Source organism: Thunnus maccoyii, chromosome 2, assembly GCF_910596095.1.
Source record: "Thunnus maccoyii chromosome 2, fThuMac1.1, whole genome shotgun sequence".
Taxonomy (NCBI): Eukaryota; Metazoa; Chordata; class Actinopteri; order Scombriformes; family Scombridae; genus Thunnus; species Thunnus maccoyii.
In genome coordinates this window covers 157,816-172,819 of record NC_056534.1, presented here as the reverse complement: position 1 = coordinate 172,819, position 15,004 = coordinate 157,816, and the positions used below count along the sequence as shown (strand labels likewise).

General features: G+C 38.4%; 1 protein-coding gene across 2 annotated transcripts in view; it reads left to right on the top strand.

Moving 5' to 3' along the window:
- Positions 1-15,004, top strand: part of LOC121881858 (mitogen-activated protein kinase kinase kinase kinase 3-like) — a 67,407-nt gene that overhangs the window by 35,210 nt on the left and 17,193 nt on the right. For both annotated transcript variants that reach the window (XM_042389619.1, XM_042389618.1), the window contains exons 11-16: positions 5,000-5,081; positions 5,901-6,017; positions 7,611-7,683; positions 7,772-7,830; positions 11,425-11,481; positions 13,355-13,407. In XM_042389619.1, coding sequence (XP_042245553.1) covers positions 5,000-5,081; positions 5,901-6,017; positions 7,611-7,683; positions 7,772-7,830; positions 11,425-11,481; positions 13,355-13,407 — 441 coding nt within the window. The remainder of the gene's footprint in view (positions 1-4,999; positions 5,082-5,900; positions 6,018-7,610; positions 7,684-7,771; positions 7,831-11,424; positions 11,482-13,354; positions 13,408-15,004) is intronic.

The window sequence follows — 15,004 nt, the reverse complement described above, 5'->3', positions numbered from 1 at the left end:
AAACCACTACAACACTAAACCACCACAGCAGTTAACCACTGCAACAATAAACCACTGCAACTGCACATCACTGCAACAGCAAACCACTGCCTCAATAAACCACTGCAACAGTAAACCACTGCATCAATGAACCACTGTACATCACTACAACAGTAAACCACCACAACAATAAACCACTGTACATCACTGCAACAATAAACCGCTGCAATAATAAACCACTGTACATCACTGCAACAATAAACCACTGTACATCACTGCAATGGTAAAGCACTGTACATCACTGCAACACTAAACCACTGTACATCACTGCAACGGTAAAGCACTGTACATCACTGCAACAGTAAACCGCTGCAGTAATAAACCACTGCACATCACTGCAACAGCAAACCACCGCCACAATAAACCACTGCAACAGTAAACCACTGCATCAATGAACCACTGTACATCACTACAACAGTAAACCACCACAACAATAAACTACTGTACATTACTGCAACAGTAAACCGCTGCAACAATAAACCACTGTACATCACTAAACAGTAAACTACCGCAACAATAAACCACTACAACACTAAACCACCACAGCAGTTAACCACTGCAACAATAAACCACTGCAACTGCACATCACTGCAACAGCAAACCACCGCCTCAATAAACCACTGCAACAGTAAACCACTGCATCAATGAACCACTGTACATCACTGCAACAGTTAACCACTGCATCAATAAACCACTGTACATCACTACAACAGTAAACCACCGCAACAATAAACCACTGTACATCACTGCAACAGTTAACCACTGCATCAATGAACCACTGTACATCACTACAACAGTAAACCACCACAACAATAAACTACTGTACATTACTGCAACAGTAAACCGCTGCAACAATAAACCACTGTACATCACTAAACAGTAAACTACCGCAACAATAAACCACTACAACACTAAACCACCACAGCAGTTAACCACTGCAACAATAAACCACTGCAACTGCACATCACTGCAACAGCAAACCACCGCCTCAATAAACCACTGCAACAGTAAACCACTGCATCAATGAACCACTGTACATCACTGCAACAGTTAACCACTGCATCAATAAACCACTGTACATCACTACAACAGTAAACCACCGCAACAATAAACCACTGTACATCACTGCAACAGTTAACCACTGCATCAATGAACCACTGTACATCACTACAACAGTAAACCACCACAACAATAAACTACTGTACATTACTGCAACAGTAAACCGCTGCAACAATAAACCACTGTACATCACTAAACAGTAAACTACCGCAACAATAAACCACTACAACACTAAACCACCACAGCAGTTAACCACTGCAACAATAAACCACTGCAACTGCACATCACTGCAACAGCAAACCACTGCCTCAATAAACCACTGCAACAGTAAACCACTGCATCAATGAACCACTGTACATCACTACAACAGTAAACCACCACAACAATAAACCACTGTACATCACTGCAACAGTTAACCACTGCATCAATAAACCACTGTACATCACTACAACAGTAAACCACCGCAACAATAAACCACTGTACATCACTGCAACAGTTAACCACTGCATCAATAAACCACTGTACATCACTACAACAGTAAACCACCGCAACAATAAACTATTGTACATCACTGCAACAGTAAACCACTGTACATCACTGCAACACTAAACCACTGCACATCACTACAACAGTAAACACTGCATTAATAAACCACTGTACATCACTAAACAGTAAACTATCGCAACAAGAAACCACTACAACACTAAACCACTACAGCAGTTAACCATTGCAACAATAAACCACTGCAACAGTAAACCACTGCAATAATAAACCACTGCAACAAGAAGCCACTGCAACAATAAACCACTGTGCATCACTGCAACAGTTAACCACTGCATCAATAAATCACTGTACATCACTAAGCAGTAAACTACCGCAACAAGAAACCACTAAAACACTAAACCACTACAGCAGTTAACCACTGCAACAATAAACCACTGCAACTAGAAACCACTGTACGTCACTGCAACAGTTAACCACTGCAACAGTAAACTGCTGCAACAATAAACAATTGCAACAGTTAACCACTGCATCAATTAACCACTGCACATCACTACAACTGTAAACCACCACAATAAACCACTGCACATCACTGCAACAGTTAACCACTGCATCAATAAATCACTGTACATCACTAAACAGTAAACTACCGTAACAAGAAACCACTAAAACACTAAACCACTACAGCAGTTAACCACTGCAACTATAAACCACTGTACATCACTGCAACAGTAAACCACTACAACAGTTAACCACTACAACAGTAAACCATTACAATAATAAACCACTGTACATCACTACAACAGTTAATCACTACAACAGTAAACCACTACAACAATAAACCACTGTACATCACTGCAACAGTTAACCACTACAACAGTTAACCACTACAACAATAAACCACTGTACATCACTACAACAGTTAACCACTGCAACAGTTAATCACTACAACAGTTAACCACTACAACAATAAACCACTGTACATCACTGCAACAGTTAACCACTACAACAGTTAACCACTACAACAGTTAACCACTACAACAATAAACCACTGTACATCAATACAACAGTTAACCACTACAACAGTTAATCACTACAACAGTAAACCACTACAACAATAAACCACTGTACATCACTACAACAGTTAACCACTACAACAGTTAACCACTACAACAATAAACCACTGTACATCACTGCAACAGTTAACCACTACAACAGTTAACCACTACAACAATAAACCACTGTACATCACTGCAACAGTTAACCACTACAACAGTTAACCACTACAACAATAAACCACTGTACATCACTGCAACAGTTAACCACTACAACAGTTAACCACTACAACAGTTAACCACTACAACAATAAACCTCTGTACATCACTGCAACAGTTAACCACTACAACAGTTAACCACTACAACAGTTAACCACTACAACAATAAACCTCTGTACATCACTACAACAGTTAACCACTACAACAGTTAACCACTACAACAATAAACCACTGTACATCACTACAACAGTTAACCACTACAACAGTTAACCACTACAACAGTTAACCACTACAACAATAAACCACTGTACATCACTGCAACAGTTAACCACTACAACAGTTAACCACTACAACAGTTAACCACTACAACAATAAACCTCTGTACATCACTGCAACAGTTAACCACTACAACAGTTAACCACTACAACAATTAACCTGTGATTTAAAAGAACTGAGAGTTGCAGCAGACCTGCAGTTTTCTGGGAGTTTTTTCAGATATGTGGAGCATAAAACCTGAACGCTGTTTCTCCATGTTTAGTTTTGACTCTGGGGACAGAAAGCAGACCTGATCCAGACCACCTGAGAGGTCTGGATGGTTCATAATGTAGCAGCAGATCAGAAATGTAATTGGGCCCTAAACCATTCAGTGCTTTATAAACCAACAGCAATATTTTCAAATCAATGCTTTGACAGACAGGAAGCCAGTGTAAAGATCTGAGAACTGGACTGATATGATCCACTTTCTTGGTCTTAGTGAGGATTCGAGCAGCAGCGTCTGAATCTGCTGCAGCTGTCTGATGGATATTTTAGGGAGACCTGTGAAGAGAGCGTTACAGTTGTCAAGTCTACAAGATAAATGCAGGACAAGTTTTTCCAAATCCTGCTGAGACATAAGTCCTTTACTTCTTGATATATTCTTCAGGTGATAGTAGGCTGACTTTGTAATTGTCTTAATGTGACTGTTGAAATTCAGGTCTGAGTCCATGACTACACCAAGATTTCTGGCTTGGTTTGTAGTTTTTAACATTATCGATTGAAGCTGAGTGCTGACTTTTAATCGTTCTTTCTTGGCTCCAAAAACAATTACTTCAGTTTTGTCTTTGTTTAATTGAATAAAATTCTGACACATCCAATAATTGATTTGTTCAGTGCTCTTACTCAGTGCTTGTATTGGACCAGAGTCCCCTGGTGATATGGTTATGTAAATTTGTGTGTCGTCTGCATAACTGAGTTAACATATTTTATTGTTTTCCATAATCTGAGCCAGTGGGAGCATGTAGATTTTGAACAGAAGAGGCCCCAGAATGGAGCCTTGGGGAACTCCATGTGTCATTTTTGTCCGCTCAGATGTGTAATTACCTGTAGACACAAAATAGTTCCTGTCCTTTAAGTAGGATTCAAACCAGTTCAGTACTGTGCCAGAAAGTCCCACCCAGTTTTCCAGTCTGTCTAGTAATGTGTTGTGGTCGACCGTGTTGAATGTGGCACTGAGATCCAGTAATACTGATACTGAAATTCTGCCACTGTTAATGTTTAAGTGGATGTCACTGAAGACCTTAACAAGAGCAGTCTCAGTGCTGTGGTTGAAATCCTGACTGGAAGACATCAGAACGGTTGTTTAGGGTCACAAAGTTCTTCAGCTGTTGAAAAACTTTTGAAAAAGCTATTCCAATGATGTTATTTAAAAACAGGAGGTGATATGGGCCTATAGTTGCTCATTAGTGAAGTTCCAGATTGTTCTTTTTTAAGAGTGGCTTGATGACGGCAGTTTTCAGGGCCAGTGGGAAGACACCTGAGAGAAGAGATGTGTTGACAATATGTAGAAGATCTGAGGCCATGCAGTTTGATACAATTTTGAAAAAGCCTCTAAGCAGAATATCAAGGCAACAGGAGGATTTCAGATGTTGTATAATGTCCTCCAGGTTTTTGTGGTTGATTGGATGGAATTGTGTCATACCACTCAAATTGACTGTAATTGGACACAGGGACAACACATATCCTGCACCTGATATAGAGGCACTGACCGCAAAAAGGCAAAATATGAATCACAGCTGTTTTAATGTAAAACGAGGAGTTTGTTTCCTTTAGAGATCTTTTGTGTTCAGTCTGTGTTTGTGTCTCTGCAGGACCGGAAACTTCCATCAGTTTATTAAAATAGCTCTGACCAAGAACCCAAAGAAGAGACCTGCTGCTGACAAACTTCTGCAGGTAATGAAACTGAGCCCTGATGAAGATGAAGATGATGATGATGATGATGACAGACACCAGCTGTGTTTTATGGTGCTTTTATCGGCACATTAGAATTTAATCACCTCATTATGTGAAGATAAATGATGTTCATGATGCTCGTTTATGTTTGAAGACGGCTGCTTAGAGATGAAGACGTGATTGTGTTGAAAGTACATGTCACTGCTAACAGTGTCAGTGTGTGATCTGTCCGTCTGTCTCTAGACTGAAAGGAAAGACTCTATGATCGGTAAAGATGCTTGTTATCACGTTTAAGTCCTGGTCAACTGTTAAATGTCTGATATTTACTCATTTACAGACTCTGTTTAGGTTAAACTAACAGTCAGACTTCAGATACATGTCTGTCTTCATCTGTTGCGCAGCACTGTCTGCTTCTTTACCCCCTTCAGTAGTACTAACATGGTGAATTCTGGGTCAATTAAGACTTTAAACTACTCTGTTCACTGCAGCAGAAAATGTTTTCTTTCTGGAAGAGTTTGACCATTTTAAAGACATGAAACTGTGAAATCCAGCAGAAAACATCAGATCTGAGAGCAAAGCTACAGCATCTCTGTGAAACCACCTGATTATTAAAGCCTGATCTCAGGATAACCAGAGGAAATAAATATGAGCAAAAAAATCAGCAACAACAAAAAAACACGTATTGTTATACACGATGTGTTTTTTTGCATTAACTGAAGGACTCTGTGGTTTGAGTTCAGATAAATAAAGCATCAGTGGATGATCTGAGACATGAAGTTTGGAGATTGGTTGTTTTCACAGGACTGTGTTTTGTTACAGCACCCGCTCGTCTCTCAGCCTCTCAGCCGGACTCTGGCCATTGAGCTGCTGGATAAGGCCAGTAACCCGGACCAGGACCACCAGAGCCACCTGGACGATGACGAGACCGACGTGGAGGTGAGGGGGTGGTTTGGGTGCAGAGAGAAATGAAGCCAAGAACTTGTGAAGTACAAACTGTTGTTTTAGCCGCATTAGCTTCACAGCTCTGTGGATGCTAATATCTGTCTGTCCAACCCTTTGTCAGGTTCCGTCACATCCGTTCATGTTCCATCATGTTCTGTAATCATCTGTCATGTTCTCTGATGTTCTGTCACGTGCCATCATATTCCATCACATTCTGTCGTGTGTAGTGCGTCATGTGACTTAAGTAACTTGAATGTAATAATGAGTCCATTAATCGGTAATCAGTCAACAAAAAATTCATCAAAGATCATTTTCTTTGATTTGGGGCAGATTGGACAAAGTCTAGTGGAGTTACAACTTCCTGTTTAATCCCCCAAATATATTTTGGGCAAAATTGTCCAGCACGCCACGCCAAGGGCGTTCCATGAAAACTAAAAAGCTTCGCAATTTAGCATCACAAAGGTCTTTACATGTCACCTACCAAATTTGAAGTCACTCGGGTTAAATCTCTAGGATGAGTTTGTTAAAGTACAACACCTGTCAATGGCTTCAATGGCTGACTTCCTGTTGGATTTAGAGTATGGAAGAGGGAACATCTGCCTACCGAATCTCGTACATTTACGTCAAATTTAAAGGTGGGGGCTTTGACTTTGAAATTTTCTAGGGGGTGCCCTTGAGCTACCCACACCCAAGACCCATATCCAATATCTTACATTTCTCCGATATCCTGCGTTTGGGAGCGCTATGGAGCCCGCCAGCCACGCCTGAGCCCAATCACCACAGAACTTTGCAATTTTCACCAGTTCTAACATGTTTTCCAATTCTGAGTGAGTCTTCAAACTTCCCAAGCCCCTCAAAAATGCAATGGCGTACTAGAATGACAACAGTGATAATAATCATCATCATCATAATCATAATCTCTACAAAAACAATAGGTTCCTCGCACAGAGCCAGGGACCGTTGGGGCCCATTGGGGCTCTTTTGCTTGGGCCCTAATAATAATAATAATAATCTTTACAAAAACAATAGGCCTCTCTGTCTTCCCTTGGTTCCTGTCTACTTATCTACTATTAGCTGTCCATTAAAGGCAAACAATGGCCAAAAAACACATCTACTCAGTTTGGAGTTTGTTTCTTAAAAAGAAATATGTTTACACCATCAAATGTTTCTTCTTGCACTAATTTAAAAGTAGCATGAAAAGTGTTTCCTGTCAACATCATAACAACAAACAGCTTTTACCTGCTGAATGCTGTTACTCAGTTACAGAGACATGGCGTTTCTGTGTCTGTATGATGACTGAGACTGTGGACTATCCCTTAAATGAAAAATACTCCATCTGATGAAACTGTGAGGAAACATGTTTTACATTCAGCTGCAGTTTGAATATCAGTGTGAAGAAGAAGAGATGACGAGATGTCAGTCTGCAGGATGCTCAACACATCAGAGATTGAACCAACTTCAGAAGTGTGAAGATGTTAATAACTTTATTTGTATAGCACCTTTTATACAAAAATAATGCAGTTCAGAGTGTGAATGTCAATGATGATGATGATGATGATGATGATGATGATGTCTGTCTGTCTGTAGGCTGCTGCCTCTGTCCCTCAGAGGATCCCATCTGGAAACACCAGAGAAGGAAAAACTCTGTCTGAGATCAACTGTGAGTCCGTATGATGATGAAGACGATGATGGTGATGATGATGAAGATGATGATGATGGTGATGAAGATGTGATTTGTTGTGTTTCAGTTGATCAGATGAAGTTTGATCCTCCTCTTAGGAAAGAGACTGAAGCTCACCATGAAGAGGTAAGAACACACTCACAGAGGCCCTGCAGTAGTAACAATATAAGAAATATAATAATAATAATAATAATAATAATAATAATTAAAGCTGCAAGCAGCGATGATCGGGCCTTCACACCTTTGTGCACCTCAGGATGCACCGCCGTTGAAGTTCTGTTATTGCAGCTCTACATTACAAAACATTTACCAGAGGACAACAGACACAAATATACATTTCTCCTGAATATTGGACATCACCTGTAAGAGGTATCTATCACTTCCTGTGTCCACTATGTGGTGCTAGAAAACACACACTAAATGTACATTATGTTGCTGCATATCAAATGTAGACCACACACTTTAAATTTCATGTAAATCAAAGGACGGTTATATCATAAGGCTTCCTATTGCCACCAGTCAGGGGTCCATAATGCAGCAATACATTACGTCGAGGTTGTCTGACCTGCATATGCATTGTCATGAATATCGGATGTTGCACGGAGGAGTTAAATATCACTTCCTGTGTCAACTATGTGGTGCTAGAGAACACCCACTAATTATATGTCATATTGCTGTATATCATGTAGAGACCACACCAAGGCTGACTTCCTGTTGTCAGTAGGTGGCGCTATGACTATGACTCAACATTGACATGAAGGTGTGTTCAGACTTGGACTCTTAGCAAGCATGAGAAATTTGGGACACATTGGACAATGTAAAGTGAAATTACAACAACTTCCTGTTTAATGCCCCAAACATGTTTTGGGCAAAATTGTCTGGCACGCCACGCCAAAGGCGATCCATAAAAACTAAAAAGCTTTGCAATTTAGCATCACAAACATGTCACCTACCAAATTTGAAGTCACTCAGGTTAAATCTCCAGGAGGAGTTTGTTGAAACACAACAACTGTCAATGGCTTCACTTTGCAATTTATTCAAAATGGCTGACTTCCTGTTGGACTTAGGGTATGGCTCCAAGAGGCTTTTTATAAAGTCTGGAGATGTTACATCTGTCAAATTTAAAGTTTGAAATTTTCTAGGGAGTGCCCAAGACCCATATCAGATATTAAGTTACGGCACTTTTGATGCAAATTTTCATTTGTTTTCAAGCACTGCTAGCACCTCAAAAATGCTAAATGTAATTAGGTGGTGCTAAAGAGCTGAAATGACAATTTTACTCAGTTTTGATAGTAATTGAAGCATTTATTAGTTTGAACATATATGCAAAGTTTCAGTAGTTTTCCCTTCAGAAACAATAGGTTCCTCGCACTTTCAGAGCCAGGGACCGTTCAGCCGCGGGCACTTTCATGCTTGGGCCCTAACTATCTATCTATCTATCTATCTATCTATCTATCTATCTATCTATCTATCTATCTATCATCTATCTATCTATCTATCTATCTATCTATCTATCTATCATCTATCTATCATCTATCTATCTATCTATCTATCTATCTATCTATCTATCTATCATCATCTATCTATCATCTATCTATCTATCTATCTATCATCTATCTATCATCTATCTATCTATCATCTATCTATCTATCTATCTATCTGTTCATCTATCTATCTATCTATCTATCTATCATCTATCTATCATCTATCTATCTATCTATCATCATCTATCATCTATCTATCTATCTATCTATCTATCATCTATCTATCATCTATCTATCATCTATCTATCTATCATCTATCTATCATCTATCTATCATCTATCTATCATCTATCTATCTATCTATCATCATCTATCTATCATCTATCTATCTATCTATCTATCTATCATCTATCTATCATCTATCTATCTATCTATCTATCTATCTATCCATCATCTATCTATCTATCATCTATCTATCTATCTATCTATCTGTTCATCTATCTATCTATCATCTATCTATCTATCTATCATCTATCTATTTATCATCTATCTATCTATCTATCTATCTATCTATCTATCTATCTATCTATCCATCATCTATCTATCTATCAATCTATCTATCCATCATCTATCTATCTATCATCTATCTATCATCTATCTATCCATCATCTATCTATCTATCTATCATCTATCTATTTATCATCTATCTATCTATCTATCTATCTATCTATCTATCTATCTATCTATCTATCTATCCATCATCTATCTATCTATCAATCTATCTATCCATCATCTATCTATCTATCTATCTATCTATCTATCTATCTATCTATCTATCATCTATCTATCTATCTATCTATCTATCTATCATCTATCTATCTATCTATCTATCTATCTATCTATCTGTTCATCTATCTATCATCTATCTATCTATCTATCTATCTATCTATCTGTTCATCTATCTATCTATCTATCTATCTGTTCATCTATCTATCTATCTATCATCTATCTATCCATCATCTATCTATCTATCTGTTCATCTATCTATCTATCTATCTATCATCTATCTATCTATCTATCTATCTATCTATCTATCATCTATCTATCTATCATCTATCTATCTATCTATCATCTATCTATCATCTATCTATCCATCATCTATCTATCTATCTGTTCATCTATCTATCTATCTATCTATCTATCTATCATCTATCTATCTATCTATCTATCTATCTATCTATCTGTTCATCTATCTATCATCTATCTATCTATCTATCTATCTATCTATCTGTTCATCTATCTATCTATCTATCTATCTGTTCATCTATCTATCTATCTATCATCTATCTATCTATCTATCTATCTATCTATCATCTATCTATCATCTATCTATCATCTATCTATCTATCTATCTATCTATCTATCTATCTATCTATCTATCATCTATCTATCTATCTATCTATCTATCTATCATCTATCTATCTATCTATCTATCATCTATCTATCATCTATCTATCTATCTATCTATCATCTATCTATCTATCTATCTATCTATCTATCTATCTATCATCTATCTATCATCTATCTATCTATCTATCATCTATCTATCTATCATCTATCTATCTATCTATCATCTATCTATCTATCATCTATCTATCTATCTATCTATCATCTATCTATCTATCTATCTATCTATCTATCTATCATCTATCTATCATCTATCTATCTATCTATCATCTATCTATCTGTCTATCTATCTATCTATCTATCTATCTATCATCTATCTATCTATCTATCATCTATCTATCATCTATCATCTATCTATCCATCATATTCTTCTGCAGAGATGCAGTAGGGGCAGATAATATAAATATAAAAATAAAAGCAAGAGAACAGTTGGTTTTTGGTTTGTTGCCAATTTGAAGACAAAAACAGGAAAAACAGTGAATTTCTGTTTTTTTAATTCACACAAAAAACGGAAAAATGAAATAATGCTTTGAATTTTTGTTTATCCTGTTAACAAACAAGTTGAGCACAACTCTGGATGGAGGGAACACGGACCACGGACTGTGTATTTCCAGTTTGTTGGGTTTTTTTGTTTGTTGTTTTATTGGTTTGTTAGGTTTTTGGTTTGTTGATTTGTTGTTTTTTGGTTTGTTGGTGTTCTTCTTGTTTGTTTTGTTTGTGTGGATGAAGGTGAAGCAGACTGACACACCTGTTTTCTTTTTTCTCAACAGTCTGATTGCTTCCTGGACTGTGAAGAGGAGCTGTACTACACCGCCAGATCCAACCTGGTACCCACCGCCACACCTCAGTGATACAAGCTAACCATGCTAATCACCTGATAACATTAGAGAAGTCTGAAGCTAACTGGCTAACCATGCTAATCACCTGATAACATTAGAGAAGTCTGAAGCTAACTGGCTATCCATGCTAACAGTGTATTTGTTTAACACAAGCTAACAGTGTGGCTGTACAACATGCTAACAACATGCTAACTCACACTTGTCTTCCATTTTTATTCTTTTATTCTTCTTTTTCTTGCTAAATGTTTCCTTGTCAATGTTCTACCTGGATGATGTCACTTCCTGCTCTGCTGTAACTGGTCACTCCTGATCAGTCTGTGATTCAGTCCAGTCAGCTGCTCTGAGGTGTCTGTTCTCAGTAGAACCAGTTTGTTTCCAGTAGAACTGGTCTGTTCTCAGTAGAACCAGTTTGTTTCCAGTACAACCAGTTTGTTTCCAGTAGAACTGGCCTGTTCTCAGTAGAACCAGTTTGTTTCCAGTAGAACTGGTCTGTTCTCAGTAGAACCAGTTTGTTTCCAGTAGAACCAGTTTGTTTCCAGTAGAACTGGTCTGTTCTCAGTAGAACCAGTTTGTTTCCAGTAGAACCAGTTTGTTTCCAGTAGAACTGGTCTGTTCTCAGTAGAACCAGTTTGTTTCCAGTAGAACTGGTCTGTTCTCAGTAGAACCAGTTTGTTTCCAGTAGAACCGGTTTGTTTCCAGTAGAACCAGTGTGTGTGTGTGTGTGTGTGTGTGTGTGTGTGTGTGTGTGTGTGTGTGAGTGTGTGTGAGTGTGTGTGTGTGAGTGTGTGTGTGTGTGTGTGTGTGTTTTGGTCGGTTGGGAGCTTCACAGTTCGAATTTGCACCAACACAACCGACCAATCAGCTGCATCCTCCTCTGCTCTACTGAACCGTAGTGATAATAGCGATAATGTTGTTATTATTATTAATAATAATATTAATTAAAACCAAGCGGCGCTACTGGAGGTCGGCTGACACGGCTCTGAATTTTGAGGATTATATACGTCAAATTTAAAGGTTGGGGCTTTTACTTTGAAATTTTCTAGGGGGCACTCCCTAGATCATATCAGATATCAAAGTTACGCCACTTTTGACACATGTGCAAAGTTTAGTGAGTTTTTGAGCGAGCCCCCCCAGCACCTCAGCTATGGAGCTGGCTGCCACGTCCAAACCCAACCGTGATACTAATTAAAATATTTACTAGTTTGTACTCAGGAGCAAAGTTCAGTGAGTTCTTCTGCATCCGAAAGGCCTCAAACATGTTGGTAAAATGAAAATTGACGCACTAAATTCAAAATGGCCGACTTCCTGTTGAGTGAAAAAATATTTTAAAAAAAGAATGTTGGGAAGAATGATGACAGCAGTGAACCCACCAAATTCCATGAACATCAAAGCAACTTTATTTCAAAATGGCCGTTGTTTGGGGGTCGCTATGGAGCCCGCTGGCCACACCTAAGTCCAATTACTATAGAAGATATAATTTCCCCCCAATTGTGATGCATGTGTAAAGTTTCAGGAGTTTTCCAGCACCTTTAGCGGAGGAGAAGAAGAATTCTCTCAGATACAATAGATCCTCAGCACCACTGGCTGCTCGGGCTCCAATAATAATCTTTACAAAAACAACAGGTTTCTCTCCCCTGGTACTGATAATAATAACCATCATCATCATCATCATCATCAGCATCATCAGCATAACATTATCATCATAATAATAATGATGATGATGATGATGATGATGATGATAATAATATGAATATGAATAATAATAATGATGATGATGATGATGATGATGATAATAATAATATGAATATGAATAATAATAATGATGATAATAATAATAACCTCGTGTCTCTGTGTGGTTCAGGAGCTGCGGTTGGAGTTTGAAGACGCTGCAGGATCCGTCCTTGGTGGAAACAGGTGAGAACATTTCTGCTTCTGTCACCTGTGCCTGATGATGTCACAGGCCTGATGATGTCACAGGCCTGATGATGTCACAGGCTGATGATGTCACAGGCTGATGATGTCACAGGCTGATGTAAAGTCCTGAGCGTTCATCTGACACACCGGGTGTTTATCATTGGTTGTTTCACGTCTACGTGCTGGTGATGATGATGTTTGAAGAACAAACAGCATAAATGTGCTCAGAGATGTGTTCAGGTGTAAATTAAGTTCATGAATTCATGGTTCGGCTTTTTTATTTATTTATATTTGTATCAAGTGATTTGTTACCAGATATAAATGTTTGTCACCCTCGAACCTCCAAACCTGCAGATCAATACGACGTCAACACGTTTAGCAGCAGACGTGATAAACTGTGATCATACAGTGACTGTTCGTAAAGGACGTGTTCATGTGTTCATATGTTCATGTGTTCATGTTTTCATGTGTTCATATGTTCATATGTTCATGTGTTCATGTGTTCATATGTTCATGTGTTCATGTGTTCATATGTTCATGTGTTCATATGTTCATATGTTCATATGTTCATGTGTTCATGTGTTCATTCATGTGTTCATGTGTTCATATGTTCATATGTTCATATGTTCATGTGTTCATGTGTTCATTCATGTGTTCATGTGTTCATATGTTCATGTGTTCATGTGTTCATGTGTTCGTATGTTCATGTGTTCATATGTTCATGTGTTCATGTGTTCATGTGTTCGTATGTTCATGTGTTCATGTGTTCATATGTTCATATGTTCATGTGTTCATGTGTTCATATGTTCATGTGTTCATGTGTGTACTTGTGCAGGTTTTATTGTATAAGTTATTCAGGTCTCGGTGCAATTAGACAGAAAAACAAAAAAACACGTCAAATCGCACAAACTATGGAAATAAAGTACTGAAAATACCAGATAATAATAATAATAATAATAATAATAATAATAACAATAATAACAATAATAATAATAATAATATAACAATAATAATAATAATATTAATAATAATAATGATATAATAATAATACCATAAATAAATCTTAGTGTCTCAGTGTGACAGTGAGACGGTGTTATGCGTTATCAGCAGGACACGCTGCTGTCAGCAGAGGAACTGTGATAGAAAGATGAAGCTCAGTGCTGGTGTTGAGAGCTGCAGTGTGTCAACCTCAGCGCAGCCTGAATAATTCATCAGCAGCCCCGGGGGGGGGGGGGGTGCAGGATGGGGGGGGGGGGGGTGCAGGATGGAGGGGGGGGTGAACACGGAGCAGCTGATGAAAATTTAAAGACGCTGCATTTGAGCACTTTGGAAGATTTGCTAACGGTGAAGAAAATCCGGCACTGGAAGCTTTTAACTGGACGGCGGACCTTTTGTCCTGAGCTAAGGTCACCGCCATGTTTACTAATTCTGCTGCCTGAATGTGCTGACCTCTGACCTCTGACCTCATCACTGTGGGTCAGACCGGTGAAGCAGCTGGAACACACACAGTTTAACAGGTGTGAGCAGGTAAACTCAGCTGACAAGTTAAAAACAAAGAGATTCTGCTGAAGCAGCCGGAGTCAGCAAAACACGTTCA